This window comes from Mustelus asterias, chromosome 4 (genome assembly GCF_964213995.1).
Source record: "Mustelus asterias chromosome 4, sMusAst1.hap1.1, whole genome shotgun sequence".
In the NCBI taxonomy this organism is placed as follows: Eukaryota; Metazoa; Chordata; class Chondrichthyes; order Carcharhiniformes; family Triakidae; genus Mustelus; species Mustelus asterias.
In genome coordinates, this window is record NC_135804.1 from 43,009,069 (window position 1) to 43,037,065 (window position 27,997).

The 27,997-nt window shown below is 38.5% G+C and overlaps 1 protein-coding gene across 7 annotated transcripts in view; it reads left to right on the top strand.

Annotated features, from left to right (window-relative positions):
* Window positions 1–27,997, top strand: part of fto (FTO alpha-ketoglutarate dependent dioxygenase) — a 439,188-nt gene that overhangs the window by 189,575 nt on the left and 221,616 nt on the right. For 2 of the 7 annotated variants that reach the window (XM_078210891.1, XM_078210892.1), the window contains one exon: window positions 8,157–8,992. The exons of the other annotated variants lie outside the window; for them this stretch is intronic. In XM_078210891.1, the coding sequence (XP_078067017.1) occupies window positions 8,157–8,229 (73 nt within the window). In that variant the 3' untranslated portion in view covers window positions 8,230–8,992. Of the gene's footprint in view, window positions 1–8,156; window positions 8,993–27,997 lie in introns of those variants that run through there. 7 annotated transcript variants of the gene reach the window in all.

Consider the following 27,997-nt stretch of genomic DNA (forward strand, 5'->3'; position numbering starts at 1 on the left):
GTCATAATTTTTAAAAGCTTATGCAAGCAATATTTAAAGTGAATATTCTGTAGGAGATAATATACAATTTCACCTTGAATTTAAGAATGTGAGTGCATTTTTGTTTTCTCTTCTTATTCCCTGTTGAAGGTGGGAACTCATGTAAAGTATGATTCCGTTGATGCCAGTGACTCTACGCTGCCTCACTTAAGTGATTTTGTTTCATATGTGCAAGTATTCGGTCTACTTAACCATGGGGGCCACCACAACTGAGATTGGTTCTATCAACACCCTATTTCACATGCTTGCCCACTGCTATCCTGCTTGAGATTGGATGGCTGAGCACTCATGTAGGGATTAAAGTTGATAGGTTTTTCTGGTTGTGTAACCACTCAGCACCCACTCCCTCCCAAGTAACTGAGGGGCTCCAAAGATGTTTATAGAGTAGTGACAAATTCAGAAGTCAGAGGTCGATATCTTTATACTGCGTTTTTGAGTAGGATTTCAATCACTAATTCATCTTCATTTTTTCACAATGGGTAATTTGTTACAACTCTGGACAAAGAATGTTACTTAATTAATTTTAGATCAATTTTTCTATCAGAATGCTGTTCACTGTGTCAGCTACATTCCTGGATTCCAATAAGCTCTGAATGCTAGTTTTTACTGCCATCACTTGGGCTTCACTTAAATTTTGAGCTTTCCCAAGGTGCAAATGCAACTCGTGGGAGGAAGGGAAAATGGATAAACAGAGTTTCTTTTCTGCACCACTCAATTGTGATGTCTGACAACTCAACCAGGGTGGCTTTGATGGTGTCCATAGATCTGTCTGTCATAGATGGATGAGGGTTCATGGAGGTGGAGGAGGATAAATTATTGTTACAAATATAAAGTTCGTAAGATTGTTATGTTTTGGGATTGTCTCCTTAATATAAGGTAAAATGGAGACATAAAGGCTGTTACATGACCTGTTTTCTGCCCATCGCAAGCTTGGGTGGGTTGGTGTAAAGATTAAGAGGGGTGCAGACTGCCTTACTGGGAAGAAGGTGCAAGTTGTTGACAACTATAAACAATAATCAGGGCAGCTATACTGAGGGTGGGTAGACTGGTGATCTCCAAGTCACAGGAAGGTGTTAGGAATGTCAAGTTTTGTCAATAATTACACTTTTTAAACTGTCTACTTAATTACCCAATAGAATAGAATTAGGGGTTAAGAGGGTAGTTAATTGGCATTTTTACTTAAATACAAGGCCCACATGATTCATATGGTCATGCAGGTGGGCTTTGAGAGGGGAATATTTCTTAGAAAGGCATAGTAGTATTATCTTACAGGGTCATCTTAAGATATCTCTGAACCCATCAAACACGTCAAATTTGCATGCATCTGAGAGACAGAGCAGAGAGATAATAGCAGCCAGTCTTTATTGTTCATCTGCAGAATGTGGGTGGGAAATCACATTTGGATCGAAAAGACCAAGTTTGCGAGGATTCAATTGCGGCTGGATGAGTCACCCAGCTTTGGCTAAAGAAAGGGATCTCCAGGGTAACCCTCACCATGGAAGTCAGTTCATAGATTCTCTGCTGGAAAATGAGAAAGGAAACAAGCTATTGGGAGATGAGAGCTTTGGAGTAGTTGGAGACTGAGATATCCACTTAAGAAATAGAGTAAAATATAACCATGGAGGGGGATTTTCTACTGGTTTAAAAGTTAAATGGGGATCCTTTATGTAGTTTAGAATTTAAGTTGCCTATTGAATAGTGTTTAGACACCATTGTTTTTAGCTTGTTTATTACAATAAAACTTGGAAAACATTAAATCTTATTGTATGATCCTTCCAGTTAGCCACTGGAAATTCAAATGTCTATCTAATAGTTACCTGTCTCTATGGTGTTCTTAACAGACACATTAAAGGCTTTAAAGTGAGGCTTTAAGATATGAAAGCTATTGGACCTGGATGTTTAAGATTTCATCTTTTTCTGCTGTTTATAGATTTTAAATTTAAGTAAAGTAGATTAGAACCAATCTGCAGACCAATTTGCAGGTTCTCATGTTTGCATGAGAGCTGATAAACTATTAGTATCCCAATGCAATTTCTCTGAAGCTTCAAATTTCCATAGATTTTTTTAAGTGTCTGAGCATAGGATCTCTGTTCCATTTCTGGAGACGTAATGGTGATCAACAGCTTCAAGGAAGATCCCAACCTGAGCCTTTCTATGCTCCCAGCGATCATATCACCCATGGTGGTAAGGTGTCTGTCCTTATTACTGTTGCATCCTGCTGGTAAAAGGTTAGTACTGCCACAGCATTAATGAAATCTGTCGGTAGCTGTTGAAGGATTTGTTGTTAACATCAATAAAGTTATAACTTCACTGGCATTAGAATATTTTGACAGATATCATCTTCATGTAAAAACAGCTGACATTTCCAAGGTATTAAATATCAAACTGTTAAATTATCTCCTTTACCTTGGACTTGTGCATTGATTTTTTTCGAACATAACTTGCTAAGCTTTGAAACGAATGTATTGCAGTGTCACATTGGCCCATGAGCAGCCGGTTAGATGCTCAATTTACAGGGAATTTTAGATAACCATTTGGTCTGAACAATCTTAAATCAAAATCATCTCTTTACACCATTACCAGCACAGACATATTCATATCAGAATTTCATTGTCGGGCCTATTTCATATGTGTTTAGCAAATGATTATGTTCAACAATAAATATATTTACTCCTATAGATTTCATACTGTTTAACATTCATGTTTAGCTTGGACAGATGAGTGAACTTTGTGATGAAAGTATCTTTTCAGGAGGTTAAGGATCAATGTACCCGAACGGGCGCCAGATGTGGCGACCAGGGGATTTTCACAGTAACTTCATTGCAGTGTTAATGTAAACCTACTTGTGACTAATAAATAAAGTTTACTTTTTAACTTTAACTTCATGATCATGTTTCAAGATCATGAATGATAAAAGTTTCAGACCACTTGTATTGCTTTACTGTTGGCTTACTTTCAATATTAGAATTTCTGAATTTGGTTCTGACATTTATACTGGAGAAGCAATTCTGAATGCACCAGAAGGAAGCGTGTGTTCCACTCAATAAAATTCTCTCCAATGACTCTGACTGAGTTAATTTTGTACTACTTTTAAACTGATCCTGAGGAGGAAGATGGAGCATAAGTCTGCAGACCAGTTCCCTTATAGGTTCTAGTTGTTGATAACATGGAATAATTAATATTTTGCAGACCTCAAAACTCACTGCTGTTAAACTTTTTCATTTTCAATGTGAATCATATTTATGGTGCAAAATCAAACGCACAATATTTAAAATATAAATTGGTTGGCTAAGAATTTTTAAAATTTACTTAAAAAACCAAAGGACAAGATTGCTGTATGGAAAGTAATTTTCCCCAGAAGATCGTAATATAGATAATATTTGAAATTAAGCTTATAAAAACAATATGTTTGAAACACTAGAGTATTGTTTATTGGGAATATTGTACTGTATTTTACTGATAGAGATACTCTGTCAAATCTTCTTCAATAGTTTATGACAGACAACAGAGTTGGTAACAAAGTAATCGGCAAACCTGGGACTTGATCCTGTCTTTCTTAATCGGAAATTTGCTTACACCTCAGACTATGTTTAAATGTAATAGACTACAGATTTCTAACAGGGTTAGCTGGGAGATTTGAGTCCAGACCTAGTATCAACGGTCTCTGCACCAAACAATTCTGAAGGGGAAAATTTTCCAACGGGGAGCTGAATTTTTATTCCATGCAATCTCACCTAATAGCCAGTTGATCAAAATAGAAAATGACAGCATATGTTGAAAATCATTGATGACTGGACTCCCTGCCCACTAGGCTAATAAACGCAGTAGACAAGCACTATCATGAGCCTTCCAATTGGTGCAGATACTGTCTCCTGCCTTTAGATAGTAAGTAAACAAACTGCCCTTTTCCAATGTTTTCTACCTCACAGCATTAATTGTGAAGATGTTCTTGTTTTATAGTAGAGATCAATCAGAATCACAACTTCCAGCAAAAGGCAGGGGCAGCAAATTTGTAAAACATGTGTCTTCCTTACATTGCTACAGTGTAAAATTTCAAGTACCTTAGGAAGGCTATTTTTAAGAAGTTAGCATCTTCAGCCTTTACTTGTATTGTAAGAATAAAAATTAGTTTGTAACGGCAATGGGACTCAGCAGCTTTCAATTATAACAGGACTTTTTAAAATTAATAAATATCTCACTGTTCCAGTTGTGTTTGTGCACGTTGGTGGTGCAGCATCTTAGTGCATTGTGGGTTTACACCAATGATTCTCCACCTGAAGCATTTCTGATCTAAGTTAACTCTGCAGGAAATGTGCCACCCTCCAAAAAGCAAGTTAGGAAATTGGTAATCAGCCCATGCAATTGCTAGTAACTGCAGTTGTGGAAACACTGATTGAAAACAACATATAGCATTTTGACTGTCCTCTTGCCCATGAATTGTAGATGCAGCTCGCAGAATTAAAGGGGAACAGTGGTAGCGAATATTCAGAATAATTGTTTCATTACTTGCATTCATCTTTTTTTGTGAAATCTTTGAAATTTATATTGCTTTGGTGCTGGTGCAGAAGAGAGATGAAAACAATCTGCACAAGTGCTGAACATGAACCTAAATGACAGGAGCTGGATGGGTTGAATGACCTTTCCGCATTCTCACCTCCTTATGTTCTTATCTAATATTAATGCATTTTAGATGTTGTGAACAAGACATCCAATCTTAAAGCCTGTGCAGTAGTGTCACTATTGCAAGAGCACTATATTTTATTTATACAATAGTATGCATCATTGTGTGGGCTCTTTCATTATTCTTGTCTTTAATTTATTAGTATCATTTTTAACAATGTATTTTGCTACATTATATTAGTATGGTGTTTATCTCATTAGTATTTTATTTTTGTATACAAAAATTGGCAATGTATTAATAATGCATGGAATAGTCTCTTTTCGTGACTGTTTTTGAGAGCTGTCCATGTTGTGGAAATTATATTTTGCAGTTTTTTTCTGTTAATGGGGAGCCATAAACAGTTTGTGGTATATCAGTGCTAAAACAAAAAGCTGCTGGCTTAAATATGCAAATATTATATGCATAATGCTCATTAATTGCATTGGTGTTTAAGCTCAAATTACTTACCTCATAACTTTTCAGAAAGTATTTTTATTTGATGAATTATATATTTGTTGTAAATTTGTATCATTATGTAATAGTAGTTGAGGGATTTTTGTTCATCCCCAAAACACATTTGGCCTGTTGTCATCCACTGTCAGGTGGGTGATGGAATCCAACTTACAAGCGGTTCTAAATAGCTTTAAATATACAATAGTAATTGTTGCTCCCTGTCAACCTTGGTGTAGGAATGAAGCGACATCTCTATCCATCACCTCCGTCCAATAGATGTAAATCCCATGTATTAAAATTATAGCAGAACAATCAAGATTGCTGCAATGAATTGTTATCAGCTACATTGAGCCTCTGTTTCTTTCCAACTTATTCAACATTTGCCTGATTTCTGCTCATGAATCTCTACAGTGAGGTGGTTTAAGTAGTGTGAACACTGAGAACACACTCTACAAATGTAAGCACAACTTAGCATGATATGTTGATGGCCGTACCCAACAAAATAGGTTTTTGGTTATCTAGGAAAATATATTTTAAAAAATAACATTGCAATTGTCCATTTGAAAAAAAAACACAGGCATATTTTGCACAAAAGAGCTGAATTCCAAAGGTGGGGTGAGACTGATTGCATTTAACATAAAGGTAACATTTTATCAAGTGTGGCATCAAAAAAACCCTGACAAAATTAAAGTTAGTGGTAATCAAGGGAAAACTTTCCACTGGTTGGAGTCATCCGTAGCATAAAAGAAGATGGTTGTGATTGTCGGAGGTCAATCATCTCAATCTCAAATCACTGCATGAGCTCCTCACGGTGGCATCCTATATCTAACCATCTTCAGTTGTTGCTTCATCAATGACTTTCTCTCCAACCTAGCAATGATATTTGTTGATGATTGAATAGTTCAGTACCATTCACAACTTCTCAGATACTGAAGCAGTTCGTGCCCACATGCAGGAAGACCTGGACAATATTCAGGCTTGACTGATAAGTGGCAAGAGAAATTCATGCCACACATGTGCCAGGACATAGCCATCTCTAATGAGAGAGTATCAGACCATATCCCCTTGACATTCAAAGGCATTATGATCGCTGAATCCCCCACCATCAACATTCTGGGGGGGTGGGGTCTGCTTATATGCATGTTGCTCCAACAACATTCAAGAAGCTTGATACCATGCAAGACAAAGCAGCTCACTGGATCGGCATTCTATTCATCACCTTAACCATTCACTCCCTCTATCATTGACACATAATGGCAGCAGTGTTTACCACATCAAAGATGCACTTCTCCAACTTGCTGAGCTTTGACAGCACCTTCCAAACCTATGACTACTACCAGCTAGAAGGACAAGGGCCGCAGAGGCATGGGAATACCACCACCTGCAAATTCTGCTCCAATTCACATACCATTCTGAGTTGGAACTATATCACCGTTTCTTCACTGTCACTGAGCTAAATTCTGGGAACTCCCTTGCTAACAGCACAGTGGGTTTATTTATACAGCATGGATGGCACCAGTTCAAAATGGAGGATTCACTATTACCACCCACCTCCTAAGATTGAATTGAAAATATTCTAGTTAAATGATTGAGACAGTCTCATGCAAAGTTCTTATCTCATTAAATGTTCTCCTCTATATTCCAAAAGGTAAACACTTCTGCTGAAATATGGGTCAAAAGTATGGAATCCTGATTAAATTTTCTGTTCCTTAGTTTGGTGACATTGAAACCAGTTGTAGTGTAGTGGCATTGTGGCTAAATGCACAAAGTGAGCGCAGATGCAGGATTGAATCTGAGACCTTCCCAACCCCAGTACATTACCACATGGTACATTTGTTCATCCAGAGAAGTTCACTTTTCAGTATTTTCGGTGTTGATGCTGTAACAAAATATTAATATCAGCTCATACGGCCAATTAAGAGAAAATCACATAAGACTATGTTGGGATTTCTACTCTGAAAAAAGAGACAACAAAATGTTCTTTGTGAAGGATCTATTTGTTTTCAACCAATATTTACTTTCCCTACCTCTTCTCCAAAGTGCATGGGTTCTTTGCTGGTTGTTTTTGATGGGGCTTAGTTGCCTTCTGATACCTTGTCCAAGTAGTCTGTATTCAAGTGTGTGTGTTAATAACAATTATTGATGGGCTGTTGCTGAGCAGGTCATCGCAGTGTAACCTGGTCCTGTTATTACCCTATGTCTGTACATGCACACATGCAAACACACGGCACAAACTTTTCCAGCAGAGCCACTAAATAGAATTCGCAAGCAGGAGGCCCTGCTAAATTTCACCTCTTTAAACTAAGGTTGTTAGTACCAACTGCAGCAGCTTATTCCTTTCCAACTAAAATCAGCTAGCCAACACACTATGGATCACATTGAGGATTTTTGTGATCGTTACGTCTCCGGAGACTTTCTGGTTAAATTTATTCAGTCTTTGGGGAATGCCTCAAGACTACTTTCAGTGAGTTTCTAAAACTTCCCCATATTTATTTTTACTTTGGGTCAGTGACTATGATGGTCAGTAATAACAAGCACAATTAGGTCACGGTATTAAAAGGCGGATCAAAGTCATTTCAAATTGGCATGTGAAACAAGTAAACAAGTTCTTATATCAGGGATACAGAGTTACCAACAATTACATAGTAAATATTAAGGCAAGATTCAAAAAGGTTGGTAATATTTTTAGCAAGCTTAAGAATCAGTAGAGCAACTAAAGCCAAAAATGCGCACAGTCATCATCTAATCAAGCTCGGTGAATGGCATTTGGATTTACCCCTTTACAAAGAAAAATCAGCAGTGGTTGGAGGCTCTCCAGAACTGACATATGTACTACAGGCTGGACATCTTGCTCTGGGACCACCACAGAACAGCACCATTCAGTGAAATGGCTCAGCGGGCAATCAATTGAGAGCACTAGCTTCCACAGAAAACTGCTTAGATGGGTTCTGTGATTTTTGGATGACTGACGGCATAATACATCTCAAACCTTTTGTAATGTCAGGTCCAGAAAAAAAGACCAAGAGGACATCCGTGATATTGTTGAGTGGATCGGTTTTGGAGGGAATTGGACTTGATGGCAAAACTTGAAGGACAGTATATTCTCAATGCAGCAATTGGATTTTTCATGAGCTGCCAGTAGTGAATTCGAAGAAAAGTAGATTTAATAATGTCTGTAAGGAAGTTTGCAAAAGGTGAAAAATAAATTGATCTTTCTGAATTAGAGTATAAATAACTGGAAAAATACATTTAGAAATCTGAAGATATTTTGAGGAAATGATACCTAAAATAGTATGTAGAAGGCATTAACTAATTAATTGAAAGAAGATAATTTAACAAGAACACAGAATGCCAGTATATTTAGAAGAGTCACAATGATAGAATGCAATAGAGTTGTGTGACAGTTTTTTTATCAATGCTTCATTATCAGTAGCTATAGTACAATTTGAGAGGACAAGTAATTTACGAAGGTGGTTGGTTGATTATTTAGAAAGATAGTGTGAAATTACATATTTTTGAAAAACTGTGACAAATATAATGAAAAATGATCTGTAACCGTTTTATATTTTACTTTGTTTTAAATATTACAGAGGTGATTTATTTCTACATATTATCTTTCCCAATTCTTTCTGCATCCACCACAAAGTAATTCAAGTTGGAGCAATGAAGTGATATCGGTGTCAGTGGAGGGTTTATCAGTATGAGTTGTCAATCTTGCGTAACTAGTATAAAGCCCAAAGTAAACCTGTTGGATTTGCTACAGTTGACACACTCTTTCTTCTACTGGAACTTTCTATTTTAAGTGTTCAGTCTTCTCAATAAAAAATGTTGTATTTCCTCATCATGGGTTTTCTTTTGTAATCAAAGATGGCCATTTCTTTTGCACTTAGTCACTTGTTGTGAATTCCAACATGGCTGTGGAGCCCGATTGCTGAACTGTATAGCTTTCCACAATACGGGCAAGGATGAATTGTCAGATTTTGTTGGGACTACCCAGTCTTTCTAGCTTGCCTTTTGTCCTCCGCCACCTGTATTCTTTGTTGTTCGAAGGAAGCAACGCCATTACATAAGACCATTCCCTGGCTTGTCCTTGTGCATTTTCTCCCAGTCTGTTTCGCACGAATTGCCACAATTCCTGAGGTTTGCGTTCAAGGAGTCCTTGAACCTTAATCTCCACCGACCTTGCAGGTGGTGTCCAAGGTTACATTTGAATGGATAACCACTTTAGGGATTTTATCATGTGTACTACATGTCCATTCCAACTGAGCTGACCTTGAACTTCTTAATTCCACCAATAATACTTGTGATTTATAGTTTCTCTTTTCTTAATAATTAACAATTTTCTAAATGCAATTTGAAATGTCTCCTCAGTCAAATCTTTTCTGACTTCTAAAATGCATCTTGGCCAACTTGCAGCTTCATATTAGGGATCACCAAATTTGGAATAAATGAGATTCGTGACTGTCTTGGAGACGTTTACTTTGGAGTGAATGACTGTGGTCTTCTGAGAGGGACAGAATTTTATTCCATTGCAGTCTAATCATCGATTATGAACTGCCTACCTCTGGAAAGGGAGACAAGTTGAAATAAAAATACTAAGAGATGGTTAGTATCAGACCAATATTTTTTTAAGTAATTTACCATGCTTCAAAACTGAAAAAACATTCCAAGGATTGTAATTGCATTCTTTTTCCACATGTTACTGATATATTGTTAAAAGATATAGCTTATGTTCTGCTGCTGCACTGTAAGACCACAATAAAACATTGAGCAGAGTTTGCCTCACACATTAATGAAGGCCACATGGAAGATTGGATGGGGTGAAAGTAAAATTATGTTTTGAACTAAAATTTTCCAGGAAGTCATTTTCCATTACTGCATTGCAAGAAATTAAAGCGATAGTCGCCCCAACCCCAGCTGATGTAAAATGATGCTAAGGTTCTGAGCTTTAAAGACAATGCTGGGAGCTAAGGCCATCATAAAGAATAGTGTGGTAGTTTTGGAACTCCAGTTAATATTCTTTTGATTTGATTTATTATTGTCACATACTGGGATGCAGATAAAAGTATTGTTTCTTGTGCGCTATACAGACAAAACATACAGTTCATAGAGTACATAGGGAGAAGGAAAGGATAGGGTGCAGAACATAGTGTTGTAGTTACAGAAAGGCTGAAGAGAAAGATCAGCTTAATATATAAGTTCATTTAAAAGTCTGATGGCGGCAGGGAAGAAGCTGTTCTGAGTCGGTTGGTACGTGTTCTCAGACTTTTCTATCTTTTTTCCAATGGAAGAAGGCGGAAGAGAGTATGTCTGGGGTGCGTTGGGGTCCTTGATAATGCTGGCTGCTTTTCCAAGGCAGCAGGAAGTGTAGACGGAGTCAAAGAAATGTTGGTGTTCTCTTTTCTATATGCAGCAGCATCCATGGGATAAAGATATTGGGCAGAATTCTCCCAAAAAATTCTAGATGTTGAATTCGTGTGAAAACTGGAGTAATTCATGCTGGTTTTTTCAGTGGGTGTTTTTGTCCGACTTACTCTGCACTGCAGAGGCCCCCAGTATGAATATCATTAAATTTCAAGGGGGCAGGGCCTATTCCTGCTGGAGAGGCTGAGACCAGTGCGCTGAGCGGCCCACTGTGCATGCGCTGATCTGTCAGTGTCAAGATCGGTGGCTCCACACTGACACCCTCCCGATTGCTGATCAGTTCAATCGCTGGCCAGCCCCACAATCCCCGCAAAGCTGCCCCCATCCCCCACAGCCTGATCGCTGGGGGGCCCCAACCATTCCCGGCCTTGGCCCGGCCCTCCCCACTCCGATCTTTCCAGCCATCCTCCCCGCCCCGCCAAGCAGTTCCGATCCCCCAGCAGGCTGACTCCTGGGAATGGAGGGATACAAACGATTGGTCTAGTTGGACCAAGGAGCGGCACAGGCTTGGAGGGCCGAAGGGCCTGTTTCCTGTGCTGTACTGTTCTTTGTTCTTTGTTCTATCCCTCCCCAACTGATCCCTAGGCAGAGTGGCAGTGGGACCCCCCCCCCCATCTCCACCAATCGCTGTTCAGGCCCTACCCCTTGGCACTGCCCCATGCCTGATGGGCAGTGCCAAGGTGCCCCCTGGGCATTAGCACTTTGCCCCTTGGGCAATGCCAGGGGACACAGGCTAGTACTGCCAGGATGCCAATGCCAAAGCATTGACTATTACGCAGCTAAATGGGGCGTTTATTTTCTGTGCAACAAGATCTCACAAAGACACAAAACAACAATAATAACTTGTAACAAGAACAGAAGATGCTGGGAAATCTCAGCAGGTCTTACAGCATCTGTATGGAGAGAAAGTATGTATGTAGCACTTTAATGTAATAAAAAGAGTCAAGGCTCTTCACAGGAACATAATGTGACTCTTAGCTATATAAGGAGACATTACGTCAGATGACCAACAGCTTGGGCAAAGTGTTAGATTTCAAGGAATGCCTTGAAGTATGAAATTGAGATAGAGAAGCAGAGATGTGTGGGTGAAGTATATCAAAGCTTAGGGCCTAGGTAGCTGAAGGCATTGCTACTGAATGTGGAACAATTAAAATCAGAGAGCAGAGGGTGGCCAGAGTTAGTGAAGTGCAGATATCTCAGTTGGAGCTATAAGAGGTATGTGATCCTTTCACTTATCTTTCTGGTGGTGTTCATTGAAGGAAGAATGTAAGCCACTGCACTGAGAGAACTCTGCATTTTTACTGTCCACCATCACTGGAACAATTAAACCTGTGCCTTGGTTTAACATCTCATCTGAAATGAGGCAATTGGTTATACCATGTTTCTTCATTACTATAGTAATGCATTGGATTATGTTTAGTATACCAGAAGATATTTAGAAATAAATAACTTTTTAAAATATTATTGGAAAACCCATTTGATCACTTCTTATGAGGTTATTATTACTTGTTAGTGTCCTGCACTGTAATTTGGACTATGCTGGAATTCCCATATTTATGTTTCAGGAGTGGGTGAGCTTAATCCGGCACAAAACAAAGTGCAGGAAATACACAATAGGTCAGTCAGTCAATCTCCAAAGAGAAAAGACTGGGTTCTGCTTTGCATCCGCATCCTTCATCGGGACCTCAATCCAGAAGTTTCATAGGTCTGCACTTTTAATTGGTTTTGCTTTACTGGAAGTTGAACATAAAAATGTCCCGAGGCATGGTACATTGGGGAAACTATGCAGACGCTGCGACAACGGATGAATGAACACCGCTCGACAATCACCAGGCAAGACTGTTCTCTTCCTGTTGGGGAGCACTTCAGCGGTCACGGGCATTCGGCCTCTGATATTCGGGTAAGCGTTCTCCAAGGCGGCCTTCGCGACACACGACAGCGCAGAGTCGCGGAGCAGAAACTGATAGCCAGGTTCCGCACACACAAGGACGGCCTCAACCGGGATATTGGGTTTATGTCACACTATTTCACATAAATATTTCTGCTTTTTTCCTCCTGAGTCTTTATCATGCGATCCTAGAATCAGAATTTATGTCACACTATTTGTAACTCCCACAGTTGCGTGGACCTGCAGAGTTTCACTGGCTGTCTTGTCTGGAGACAATACACATCTTTTTAGCCTGTCTTGATGCTCTCTCCACTCCCATTGTTTTGTTTCTTAAAGACTGGATTAGTTGTAAGTATTCGCATTCCAACCATTATTCATGTAAATTGAGTCTGTGTCTTATAAGTTCTGTTTGTGAACAGAATTCCCACTCACCTGAAGAAGGGGCTCAGAGCCTCGAAAGCTTGTGTGGCTTTTGCTACCAAATAAACCTGTTGGACTTTAACCTGGTGTTGTTAAACTTCTTACTACATAAAAATCTAGGCAGACAGTTCAATGGAACAGTGAAGAAGTGCTTCATGGTTGCAAGTGCTTTCTCTTGAATGTGAAATTAAACTGATAACCCATCTACTTGTCTCAGGTAGGATGTAAAAGATCCTTGGCACCATTGTGAAGAAGAACAGGACTTTATCCCTGGTGTCTTGACCAATATTTGTCTCTCAATCAACATCACAAATAACACAGCTTTTTAGTCATTACTGCATTGTTTGTGGAAGCCTACCTGAGCATAACCTGGCATTTTTGATGTTAGAATCATGACTACCTTTAAAAAGTGCATTTTTGTTGTAAAGCAATTTGGGATGACCTGAGGTTGTGAACAGAGTTTTATTAAACCAAGTTTTCCCTTTCCTTTCAAGCTTCAAAAAGAAAGAGTGCAGTATGCCTGCCATCAGCTACAGTGCTTTAGTGTCAAAGCAATTTAAATTAGTTCCAGAGAACATTGCTATATCACCACGCCTTGGGGTTTTAAACAATTCTAATGTTAGTGCTTAACATTAGTGTTAAACTGGTGTCAGTTTAGCACTACTTCTATCCCTTTCATAGCTATGCACCACTTTAATTTAAATAATCCACAGTTCTATTACAATTTGGAATGTGCAGATGCTTTATAAATTCCAAAATTAATTTTGTGTGCAAATTGTTACAATAAAATAACTTATTAGTACAATTCTAATTAAATTTATCACTGTACTAAATCTTCCAATGTTAAGATTTGTTTTGAAAATCAGAATCTTCCTTTTGTAAAACATCAACGGAGTATACATTTGGTAGTTGAACCGAACCCACTCATTTCCCATCCAGCAACTTGGGTTAAAATTACTCTGTTCTTTGTTCGGGTAGGGAAGGAAGAAAGAAAATTACAGTACAGGAACAGAACCTTCGGCCCTCCAAGCCTGCACCGACCATGCTGGCCGACTGAACTAAAACCCCCTACCCTTCCGGGGACCATATCCCTCTATTCCCATCCTGTTCATGTATTTGTCAAGACGCCCCTTAAAACTTACTTTCGTATCTGCTTCCACTACCTCCGCTGGCAGCAGGTTCCAGGCACCCACTATTCTTTGTGTAAAAAACTTGCCTCGTACATCTCCTTTAAACCTTGCCCCTTGCACCTTAAAACCTATGACTCCTAGTAATTGACTCTTCCACCCTCGGAAAAAGCTTCTGACTATCCACTCTGTCCATACCCCTCATAATCTTGTAGACTTCTATCAGGTTGCCCCTCAACCTCTGTCGTTCCAGTGAGAACAAACCAAGTTTCTCCAACTTCTCCTCATGGCTAATGCCCTCCATACCAGGCAACATCTGGTAAATCTTTTCTGTACCCCCTCCAAAGTCTCCACATCCTTCTGGTAGTGTGGCGACCAGAATTGAACACTATATTCCAAGTGCGGCCTAACTAAGGTTCTATAAAGCTGCAACGTGACTTGCCAATTTTTAAACTCAATGCCCCGGACGATGAAGGCAAGCATGCCATATGCCTTCTTGATTACCTTCTCCACCTGCGTTGTCACTTTCAGTGACCTGTGCACCTATATACCCAGATCCCTCTGCCTATCAATACTCTTAAGAGTTCTGCCATTTACTGTACATTTCCTATCTTTATTAGACCTTCCAAAATGCATTACCTCACATCCCATGTACTTTTAAGTTCTGTTACCTTCTACTTAAGGCTAAGTCTTGCTCCACAGAAAGTATACGAACAATGGACTTAAATGGATAGGGCAGTTTTAACATTGATCTGTCTTGGTAACTGAGCATCAGTTGATTCAATGATATTGTCGAGGTGCAATGCCATGGGAAATCATTAATTGGCTTAAGTGACAGATAAACAATAACAGCAAATTACATTTATATAGGAGCTTTAATATAGTAAAACATCAAAAGATTCAAAAATTCTAAAGTCCCCGAGTTTGCAGATGATGCTAAATTTGGTGGCAATACATGATGAACAACTTAATCAGTTTTAAAAGTGTTGGAAGTTTTGAGGAAACTGGGTCAGTCAATGACGAATGCAGTTTAATGCAGACAGACATAAAATAATTATTTTGAAACAGTGGACACAGATTAAGAGCACATGTTGATGAAAAAGTCAGTCATGTCTTGATTAGGAAAGATATTTGAGCTCATTTAAATCATTAGGCTGTTGTATACTTACAATAAAAAGGTAAACGAGGTGAAAGATTGAATTAGTAGTGATACAGATCAAGAGAAATTATATCATTACATAAATCACAAGTATGACCCTTTCTGGATATGTAACCAAACCACAGGAAATATGTTACAGACATTGATAAGGTACAAAATAACACAACTAATTAAGATGATATCAGATCTAGGGAACGGAGTTATGAAGAAAGGTTAAGGAAGTTAAAGAGGAGCTGGAGTATTAAATTGACCTGGCAGAGATTTTCAAAATCCTGAAGATGATGTAGATATCCAGCCATATTGTTCAGAATAATGAAGGTTTGAAACTATGAAACATAATTTGAATACAGTTGAAAACTAAGGGTAAATGAAAGATCAGGCAGACTATTTATTAGAAATGTAGTAGATGTTTGAAATATGTTATCCTGGAAGATATTTGATGCAAGTGGAATAAACACATTCCATAGACAATTGGATGTATTTCTGGCACAATATAAGATTGAGGGATGTGCTGTGAAGGTTAGAAAATGGTATTGAAATTAATCTAAAAGGAAATTTGTTTCCTCTTCATTTCTTTCTCCTAGAATTTCCTACTTTCCCTCCCACATAAATCAAATCCAGTGGAGGCATCTTACTGAAAGACCCTTGTGCAAAATATAATTTTATTGACTTGTTCCTGTTAAGGGTGTGGATTGCAGTCGTGCTCAGCTTGTAGAAATGAAAAAAAAATGGCAAACCCCTACTCCTATTGCAAATACTCCCTGAGGGGACCCAGCAGACCTTGTCCTGTCTCTCAAAATGCTGGCAGCTGTTTAATAGACTTACTGTTTAGAGAAAGGCTGTGTGAGACACAAGGATGTGATAATGCCTTTGTCACCTGCTGGTGTGAGTGAGATGCTTTGAATAATTTTGGCCTGCTCATCCACTGAGTTTGGCAAGTCACACAGGGTCAGGTGGTGCAGCTTCCTTTTGAAGTGCCAAGCACAACTAAGCATGCTTAATGATTGCTTGAGTCTCAGAGGAAGCTAGAGCACCCAGTCCATGTGGTTGTTTAGTCTGGGAAACCATATTTTGGCACCATTAGTTTGGTACAGAGTAGCCTTGCTATACATTGTGACATTACAGCAACATGACACGCATTGGGTCTTGGGACTTTGTCAGCAGCAAATATTCACATAGCGCCTTTAACATAATACAGCTTCCCAAGGCACTTCATTGGAACATTAAATACAAAATATGCCACCGAGCCATATAAGGTGAAATTAGGTCACATGTCCCAAAGCTTGGTCAAAGAGGTAAGTTTCAAGGAGTATCTTAAAGAAAGGAAGCAAAGTGGAGAGGTGGAGCAGTTTAGATATCAAACTCGAATTGATATAATGTGCTGCTGGACCTGTACTTGTGTAGGTCTCAACAAACATGATGCAGTTTGATTGGACTAAGTTTTGACAGTTGTATGCTATGATTTTCACACCACATTTACACTGAATTTGGTGTAAATTGGCCTAAAGACTGCAATATAACACCAGGAATTCAGTGTTTTATGTTGATTAGAACAGTAATATTCACCTTCAAATAAACATAATTTATCAGGGAAATGAGTGAATGTTCCCTTTAAACAGACATTCTGATTAATACAGGGCCTATTAAATAGCTACTGTAATAAATTAGATAATTTATTTGAATTTGGTGCCTTCTCTTAGAAAAGGAAAGCTATTTAACACACTTAGCTTAAGGGATTCCCTTATAACAGCTGAACTCTTCAATATGGACCCAGAATGGAATGCTAATCTAATTGCCATCCTAATTATAATTGCCTTCCACCTCTAACAACACCCAATTGTCTAGTTTTAATGTTCACACTTTCCAGTGGACGAGATTCAATTCAGCAGTAAATACATTCCTTGGCTGCTTCCAGGGCTATTACAAATAATTATGGCACACATAGGATCTCATCATTAAGATGAAGATTAAACTTTGGCTTCATCGCCCTAAGGTAAAATTTCCTTATGGCATGCAATATATTCAAAAGTAGTACCGGTAATAAAGCAAGAGATTGCTCTGGCTTTCCAGAAGCAAATAAATCATCAGCTGTTTGAGGGTTACAAGGTTTAATATACTCTTCATTTCACCACAGAAAGCAGAAGAGCTAAACTATGATTAAAAGCAGATTACAGAAAGATCATAATCTAACATATTATATAATTGTGTAATCATCATGTACATTTATTAATAATCTAACCTTGTTAGTGGTCCAGTCATCATGACATGGCAGTTGTAATGCAAATTATTTTTAATGCATATTCCTGTATATCTAACACAGATGATAAACAACTGTACGGTTTAGTGTTTGATAATGAGTAGAAAATATATCATGTGTATGTGGTCCAAGTATCATAAGTCATTCAACTTTGACAAATTTATTACCTTTTCTTTTTTAATTGCCCCCAACTGCATTATTATAGCACTCCATTACCTTTTCTTCACTGGAGAGGGAACCAAACAGACTTTTGCATGTCACTTTGCCCCATGACTTATCTACTCAGATGTGTTCATTGTAGGCTGAGATGGACAGAATCTTCTCCTCCATTCTAAGTAGAATGCCCCACCTAACTTGAGAGAACATTCCCTCCTGAGAGGTTAGTTAATAGTCAATAATGTTTAACCTATTCAAAGAACAATAATCAAGAGCTCAAGCAATTGGACTCAATCATGCAACCCACATGTATGAGACAGAGCTAACATAACCTCATCAGGAAATGCACTATACTATTAGGTCAATAGGTGTATTATTTAATACGTTTTATTAATATTAGGTGTTTTAACTCCCTTTTCCCTAGGTTTAACGTTTCATCTTTGTAGCAAAGTAGTATCCTGTAAAATCATAAGATGTAATTTTGCAACCCATGAGCCTGTCCTCATTGATTTTCTTTCCAGTAAATTTCAAATTTCGTCCTTGCTATGCATTGGACTAGATTGCCCATTTAGGCCATAGAGAGTTAAGTAACTCGGGTATTCTGACAAATGGTCTGGAATACATATGATACCATTTGCAAATGCAGACTGTGGCATGCTGTTAGTCTTTAATTATAATGGCCTAAGCAGTTTGGTGCTTCTCTTGTCACCTTTATTACTAGGCAGACTGGTTTATGTCTGAGAAGAATAGACCTTGGTGAGGCACTTTACACTTGAGTTTATTTTTAATTTTAGCCAAGCCAGCTATTTCATTCCACTGCTTGTCAGTCTTGAAGGAATCTGGGTGGAGATGTTTCTCATAGTGCTGATTGCTGTTTACCCTCTCTGCTCACTTGTTTTCCTCTGCTCATTGTGAAATCTTTTTTCTGTTGAGTGGGAGTCAGTTAACACACCATATTGCTGGTGAAGGTGCGTCGTTTGTTGCCTGTTCTAGCAAAGCTGGGCAGTCAGCTGGGATGTAATTAAGACTCTGAGAACAGGCTGTCTTCTCCACAGGAAGAGCATGTTAGATGTTGTTGGGATTCAGTGCTGTCAGTTAGTCTGAGGCTGTGGGCTTTGTGCTGGGGACAGTTATTTTCTCTGATTCCATTTACTTTCCATTTCCACATTCAGCAATGCACAGTTTGTATATAACTGAATTTTCCCAACTGATGGTGACAGCTACAGAGTATTGCCTTGAAATTAGCATTTTAGAGGTACATACTTTGGTAAATTTTTAAATAGTGTAGAAATGTCTGCTGTAAATTATGTATATGCACAGCAGCCAGAGTCCATCTGTGTTCCTTGCTAAATCCCCAAACTTTTTGTCAACAATATGCTTTTTACATTAAAAAGGCAAATAGACTAAATGGATTAAAGCAGTTTTAATTTTTAACATTTTTGCTGAACTATGGGAATGGATAATTGACAGTTGTAACTGACATTTGAATAATTGAATTAATACATGGGCAGACCTTCCTGAATGTTGTATCTTAATGATTACAGTCTATACATACTAAGATTTTTTTCTGTGAGGAAAGGAATTATTAAATTATTTAAATTTTACTCCTTGATATGGAAAGTACTGCCTAGATGTCCTCTGCAAGACACATTGGTTATTCCAACTCTAGTTGGAAAAATAATCAGATGGTGCAAAAGAATTCATTTTTAATTTTGGAGATGACCAGCCTGAAAGGTTCATGGCTGTGATTTGTTGAAGTATGTATCTTAAATTAAAGGTTGTTATAAATCTTAAAATATTTCCATGCTACATATTGGATATATTTCTATTTAAGATTCTATTCCATGGTGGAAACAAGCCTGTCTGTGACAGACGTATAGCATTTCAGATGCAGGCTCAGATCCTACAGAGGTAGTTGTCCTGCTCCTTCTGAAAAATAGCACCTTGGAAATGGCACCATTGCTAGACTCTCAGAAGTAAGTTTTAACTTGGGTGTGGCTAACCAGTCGAGCTTACTGGCCCACACTATAAGAGTGAAGGAGCTGGGACCATTTTGAAGCCTGGGCCTTACTTGAATAGAATTGCCGAGCATCCCACTTCAATATAACATCCCAATGTAGTTTGACCAGGCTCAATATCAAGCAACTCAATGTAACCTGGTCATCAATGAAGTAAGAACTGATGAGTTGTCACAATCATGGAGGGTGGGCTCAGGGTGGTTGACATTTTTTTTGTAGGGCCATGAAAACTGCTCCTGCTGGCTCCACAAGAATAGTTTTGTATCCACCTTTTTTGCTCCTTCTCAGCTGTTCAGCCAATAAAACTGAGTGAAATGTGTCGTTGTCTCCCAATACATATATAAGATATAATTTGCATATTAAAATAATTTGCTGCCTGAAAAAGGTGAACACCTTGGCCACCCAGCTGTAGGCCCTGTTAAAGATGGCAGTAGACAAAAAGTCAGTGTGAATGAGGAGGCAAACCTACCAACTCTATTATGCAGCCTTAACATCGATTTGGCCAAGTTAGGATTGTCCCCACTCGAGCAGCTATAAGATTTTGATTTACCAAAGAAAAAAATGAACTAACACATTTATTAATATCTATTGATTTCAAAATGGAGCTTCATAAAAATAAATTATAACAAACTTATCTCTTGACTGGTTGTTGATTACTACTGGTAGTCCCTGTAAGCAGCATTACATCAGCATCAGATTAACTCCTTTGAAAGAAATCACTCAAACACTTCAATCAATATCACCTTCAGATAGTGCTTATTTGCAGCAAATTAAAAAAAAGTTTCTACAGTGTGTATTTTATTTAAAAGGTCACTCACTGCACACAGTACTATGCAGCTGTTGCTTGCCACCATCAGCATCAATAACAGCGCAGTATATGAGTAAATATAATAATTATAAATTATTTCAAAAGAATGTGCATGGCAACAGGACAACCAATCAAAATATAATTAGCTGAAATCAAAATTTTTGCTTTTTTACATTTTCCCAATGTTATACTTTTAAACATTAATCAGAGTGAACCTTCAACTCTTAATGAGTAAGATTGTAGTGAATAGTATTAGTGCCAATTCATATTTTTGCACCCTTGTCTTCTATTTCAGGCCCACTTTCTGTTCATGGGGTCAATGCAGACATCCTGTCAGGTAAATTGGCACCTCTCATTGAAAGTTGTCACTTTACGCTCACTGGCTTAACCAGCAGGGGTACCCATGCACAGTATGCATGTCTGCACACTTAATATTTCAGTGCAGGAGGAGTTAATTACTGACTGCCCTATACCTACCTAGTATATGCTTGATTAGCTGAACTTTGAACCTGGAACAGTATTCACAAATGCTACTTACACATTATCTCCATGTAAACAGCAAAGCTGCAGGTGAATTGTTTGCTGTGTACAGTGAATATTACTGTGCATGTATTGATCTAACCCACAAAGGTGTGAGGGAGTGTTTTACCCTTGACCTTCTGAATCATGTTAAACCTATTGAGTCAACACATTATATCCTAAAATATTTTTGTCTCCCTTTGCTGTGATTACATCATCATACTCTGCTTAATCACAAGCTTTAGAAAAACAAGAGGGACAAAGAGACAAAGGTTTTTAGTGCAAAAGCTTAATACTGCTGGGAATCTGAAATAAAAATTGATTTTTGACTTTGGTTTGATTTATTATTGTCACATGTATTAACATACAGTGAAAAGTATTGTTTCTTGCGTGCTACACAGACAAAACATACCGTTCATAGAGAAGGAAACGAGAGAGTGCAGAATGCAGTATTACAGTCATAGCTAGGATATAGAGAAAGATCAACTTAATGCAAGGCAAGTCCATTCAAAAGTCTGACAGCAGCAGGAAAGAAGCTGTTCTTGAGTCGGTTGGTACGTGACCTCAGACTTTTGTATCTTTTTCCCGACGGAAGAAAGTGGAAGAAAGAATGTCCGGGGTGCGTGGGGCCCTTAATTATACTGGCTGCTTTGCCAAGGCAGCGGGAAGTGTAGACCGAGTCAATGGATGGGAAGCTGGTTTGCATGATGATTGGGCTACATTCATGACTTTGTAGTTCCTTGCATTCTTGGGCAGAGCAGGAGCCATACCAAGCTGTGATATAACCAGAAAGAATGCTTTCTATGATGCATCTGTAAAAGTTGGTGAGAGTCGTAGCTGACATTCCAAATTTCCTTAGTCTTCTTAGAAAGTAGAGGCGTTACTGGGCTTTCTTAACTATAGTGTCAGCATAGGGAAACCAGGACAGGTTGTTGGTGATCTGGACACCTAAAAACTTGAAGCTCTCGACCCTTTCTACTTCGTCCCCGTTGATGTAGACAGGGGCATGTTCTTCTTTACACTTCCTGAAGTCGATGACAATCTCCTTTGTTTTGTTGACATTGAGGGAGAGATTATTGTTGCCGCACCAGTTCATCAGATTCTCTATCTCATTCCTGTACTCTGTCTCGTCATTGAGATCTGACCCACTACCGTGGTGTCGGCAGCAAACTTGGAACACAGTTTGGGAAGCATTACTGTACAACCAGTTTGTATTCCTGTCCATCACACTTCAAATAACATGCGAATTTCCTAACGGCAAGTGCTCAGTCTGCCCTCAGTGTGCCTCTTGCAGCTTGACTGTAATCAAGAACTCTTGGGGACAGAATTTAGCTACTTTGGAGGGAGGTGGAAGTTAAAAATACAAAAAAAGTCCTATTGCTTGCTTGAGGCCCGATTGATATAATTTTCAGGAAGACTTCAAAATAGACAGTCAGCACTCCTGCCCAAAGCAATAGCATGCTGAATTGACAATGCAAATTTGAGGACCTCTGCCATTTGCAATTTTCATTACCAATAGGTGGGGTTTCAACCACACAAGCTTAGTGATGCCAGACGTGGAGTAACATAATAACAACAGACATGTTTGGGATGTAGGAATGATTTGTAAGCAGCGGGAAGAGCATTAATATACTTCCAAGCCATTCAAAAATCAGCACACTCTAAAGCTCCCCACAGCCTTTCTCCGGAATCTCTCCTCCACCCCCCAACTTCCACATCCCTCTCACTTTGTCTGGACTGGCTTGGATCCGTGCCAAGTTTGTTGATTTTTGTCTTAATCCAATCATTAAGCTATTCTCTTGCTAAAGTTATGGAAATGAGGCTCAACTAGCCAAAATAATTGTGAACCTTTTATAAGAACCTTCCCATGAGCCAGTTCTACTAGGCCTTGTGAATTATTGCAAAGCAGTTTTGGCAAGCTGTGTAAGACTACAGTAAGGAAGCTTCTTGGGTTACTTAACCTTCAAACTAGTTGTAGTAAAAGCGCGAACAACCATTCTTCCTCTTTTAAATGAAAGCGAACCGTGGTCTGTCATTTTGACTTGAGCTGACAAAAATCACATCCGGTTGCCACTTTATTTCAACAGAAGTTAGTATTGCATGTGGAAAGCCAAGATCGGGCAAAGTTGAAGTTAGAGGTCAAAGGTTAATTGGATCACGGGCACTGATGTAATTCAGACCCCATTTTAAAACCATGCATTTTGTACTTGTTTTTATATTTTCATTATAAATTTCAGCCTTAATTCGGAAGGGGAATTGCTTATGTTGACTTTGCGCACATCAGTTGCAACTTGCTTGTCAGTTTTGGCATTGAAACACATGCAGTGGGTGAATGAGTGTAATGATGGCATAGCAAGTTTACATTTGCAGTTTCATGTTGAAATGCAGGTATAAGAATCGGTAATGGTGAACATTTACAGATTGTGTACATAGACACAAAATTTTGATATATATTAGTTGTCGATATCCCATGACGTTGCACCAGGGAAATTGGCAAATATGGTCTGTCTGAACCTGCTCCCATGCTAGTAAAGTTGCATGTTGCACCAGGGAAATTGGCAAATATGGTCTGTCTGAACCTGCTCCCATGCTAGTAAAGTTGCATGGGGAGATGATGGCCTAGTGATGATGTCACTGGCCTAGTAATCCAGGGACACAGGCTAATGTTGCGGGGGCAAGAGTCAAATCCCATCATGTCATCTGGTAAAATTTAAATTCAGTTAATTATCTGGAATTGTCACAGTAATGATGACCGTGAAACTATTGTCAAGTGTCGTAAAAACCCATCTGGTTACCTAATGTCCATTAGGAAGGAAATCTGACATCTTTACCTGGTCAAGCCAGCATGTGACTCAGCCACAGCAATGCGATTGATTCTTAATTAACCTTCGAAATGCTGCGGTAATTCATTTGGCACAAGGGCAATTAGGAATGGGTAACAAATGCTGGCCTTGCTAATGATGCCCACATCCCATGAAAGAAATTTTAAATATATGATTGTAACACCTTCACCGAAACCTTAATTCCATCGTTTTGAATCCAACATATTACAACTTGTGTATATATATAGTTATGACACAAAGGTTAACCCCCTTTACCTCGTGTCGTAACTGGTAAAAATATTTGGGAACGTGTTAACCGTTCTTAATTAACATTTAGAGGTTCATAAACATAAAGGCCTGACTCTCACTTTAAGTGAAAAATTAACAAGGTATTTTTTTAAAATAACCAGGAACTTTAACTAAACAAGTAACATATAAGTAATGTACAGTTCGACTGAAATGCTGTTCAAATAATACAAGGAACATTCACTACCAAAGCAGTACTAACGGAATTTGAGTCACTCTCAAATAAATTATACAACCAGGCTTGATGGAATTCAAAACTTTTGGAGTTCTTCTGTCTGTAAGGTCTTTCTGACTCGGTATCCCTCTGTAAATAGCTGGATAATTCTCTTAAGAGATATTTAAACTGGCAGGGTGAAGAGCTGCTCTAGAGATGAATGCTGGCTTTTTGACTGGCTGCCCTAGCCTCTGGAGATGTTCTCTGCAGAAAAGGCTGTTGCTTTGGCCTTTATACCTGTGATGACCTCACAATTTCCTTACACCAAGATTGGTTTGATGCTGTCAACACTATCAATTTCAAATCTGATAGACTCTTAATAGTTGATTGTCCTTTTTAAATTGATAGGCTGGAAGAATGCAAAAGTCTGTTGCCAAGTCAACCCTGATGCTTGGTCCTTTTGAAATAAATGTTGCAGCCTGGAGTCTGTGTGTACTCTGCATTTTGGCACAGAATTCAAAAACAGCTTTTAAAGGGACCACACACTGTTTTCTTTCCCTCTAGCATTTTTTACAATTCTTTTATATCTTTACAAACTCAACTTCACAACAATAGAACTGTTTCACAGCCAATAATTACAATAATATGATGACATATTATTTGCAAATTGAAAGTTTGGATTTCAATTATACCTTATAATGTATTCGAATTGTACATTGCATTTAATATACTGCATGAATTGAATGGGGTCACGCCCACTTTATTGCATAAGCAACATGTTCGTGTCAATTGGCTTGTTGCCAAGCATAATTGACACTTAATTATTTATTTAAAGGTGGCAGGCAGGGTGCTGATTTTGATGTAAAATCCAGGACATCATAAAATCCATCCCCAAGAGTTTCCCACTTAAATTATTTGTTGCACCCTTTAAGATAGAGAAATCTGAGCCCTATTTGATTTCATGTAAACAATTCTATTTATTTGTTGCATTTAGATGGAAATTAAATTCGGTAGATGACGTTTTTCTTGCATGCTAATAACCATTTAACTGAACGTTTTAATTCTCTAATATTTCAATAAATCATATTGCTCCTTTTTATAGGATTGTAGAATTGCTTTAACTTTAAAAAGATGATAGGTAAATCTTGAAGCCATACAGAATAATCACTGGTAGTTATTCTTGAAAACACATGAGGGCAGCAGGGAAATGGTGCAGAGTAAATATATGGAGTACTTCATCCAGTACAAACCGTGTTGTATCATTTATTCCTAAGCTAAAAGTAGACAACAGTCAGAGAAAGGTACATTTGGACCAAAGCTTGCTCAAGACGTTTCTGGTACACAAAGGCTTTTACAGTTTCTGAGTTTAGAAAGAATACACAATCTTTACATATGGTGTACAACTCTATAGTATTCAAATCTATAGTATCCAATTCTCAGATGTTTCTATTTTTATAGGGATAACTTTCCAAATTTAAGATTTATTACTTTTACTTGTGCTCGGAGGATACCAAGGTCTCCTATGTTTAATTAAATATGGCTTTAGCTGCCACAGTTCTAACAGTAGTAAAACATAGCCTTAAAATTTTGTAGGGTGTTTTATTAATGCATTTGTATGTGAAATTCACCTTCTGTTCCTGACTGTGCCATTTTTCTGCTGTTTTTCAGTATTTAGCTTTGACAAAAAAAAGCAAAAGTTTTTACATTGGTGTAAATCACAGTACATTGTGGGAAATTGATGTCACTGGATCACCCAACACTTGAGAACAGTCACTGTGGTGCTGTAGTGAAACAAAATGTCACCTGTAAAATATTTGGGCTTTACGCATTGAGAAATCAGTTATTCGCACGACAAATAGTTTCAAGACCTTCAGGGATGGGTGTTGCTGGAAAACAAATTTTGTGCAATGTTTTCCCCTGACCTTACCCCATAACCTTTAGCACCACCAATCCACTTTTGACTCTTGCATACCGGCAATAAAGTTCATAATTGCAAGAGTTTGTTTAAATAAAAATACTTTATTTAGTAAACATCACCATGATGTATTTTTCATTGAACATGCCATTGGGAATGAGCCAATATTTCCATTGCAAATAGATAACAATACCATAGACATGCAAACTCCATTGAATTAGGGAAAGAAAGCATTTCTTTTCATCTACACCTTTGTTAAAAATAAGATAAATTATTTTGGTTTGATTACAGTTCTTTCATCTTCTTTGTTATAAATTTCTCAACTTCTCCATGTGTGTCTGATTCAACTTTTCCTTCATTCATTTTCTTCTTCACTTATTAAGCAGAGCCAGGTCAGAAGAAGTGCAGCATGACATGGGGCCTAAGATTGGCCACCCTGCTTTAAACCCTGAAAAATATACCTGTCCAGCTGTATAGCATGTCACGCGTGATATACTGTTGCCAACTTTCACTTAATGGTCCATTCTAATTTAAGTTTCAGTTGGCGTGTAAATCAGATTGTTGTGATTATGGATCACTTTCTGGGTTTGTTGACTTACGTTGACTCCCCGTCCAGAAATGTTCCTTTCCTCCTGCTACCATGCTTTTCTGAAGTTTGTAGAACACAAAACCAATGTTACAACCTGTGTAATCAGAACACTGCCATTTTCTTTCTCTCTCTGACAAACCTGCAATCTCACAACCCAACATATAAAGTGCTTCCCTTTTTGGGAAAAGTCACTGAGTTTTACCTCAATGAAGCTTTTTGAAACTTGATTTCTAGCTTTTCTTCAAATAATTTTGTAAAATCTGTTATAAGCCAGTCTTGTGGGGCCACCGGTGTTGAGGATGATCGTGGAGGAGGTGTTGTTGCCTATCACAGAGTCATAGAGGTTTACAGCATGGAAACAGGCCCTTTGGCCCAACTTGTCCATGCTGCCCAGTTTTTATCACTAAGCTAGTCCCAATTGTCCACATCTGGCCTATATCCGTCGATACCCATCTTACCCTTGTAACTGTCTAAATGCTTTTTAAAAGACAAAATTGCACCTGCCTCTATTATTGCCTCTGGCAGCTCGTTCCAGACACTCACTGCCATGTGTGTGAAAAAACTGCCCTCTGGACCCTTTTGAATCTCTCCCCTCTCACAAACCTATGCCCTCTAGTCTTAGAGTCCCCTACTGTCAGGTTTGTTTTTCAGAGACCCTTACGTACTTGATGCAAGAGCAAGACACTGATCTGTATAAGAAAACCCAGTCCTTTATTTTCAAGCAAGTACAAGCTTCTGGAGGATCGCTTTACTAACTCAGCACAGTGTGCTGAGCTTCGCCGAACGATACTCTCCAAACAGGGAGCAGTCTCTCCCTTTATACTCTTTTTTCAGCAATTAGTCATGTACACACAGTATAACTTCACCCAGATCATGTGCTTAGCAACAGCAAGAGTAAATACAAAGACAGTATGTGAGTAAAACCATAAATATGTCGAAATCCCACCCCCGGTTGCCATCGAAACTGCACGTCCACCATTGCTCGAGTGTGAGATAGCAACCGTTCCCATATATCTTGGGACGCTGCTTTGCCCATAAAGCGAATGTTATCTCCTTCAGACAAGGACAGCATTAGCCGAGTTGTTATTTGCAAGGTTGGGGTGACAGTTCAGAATAGGGAATGTGTGCTGGTATCAGCACAAATTGTTTCAAACAACACAGCTTTCAAGCTAAGAATTTACTTCACTTGATCTTACAGCAACCAGCTGCGTTTGCACTTTTGGAGGAGTTCACTTTTTTTTACAAATGGCCAAGATCATAGGAGATTCATGGGATGTTAACCC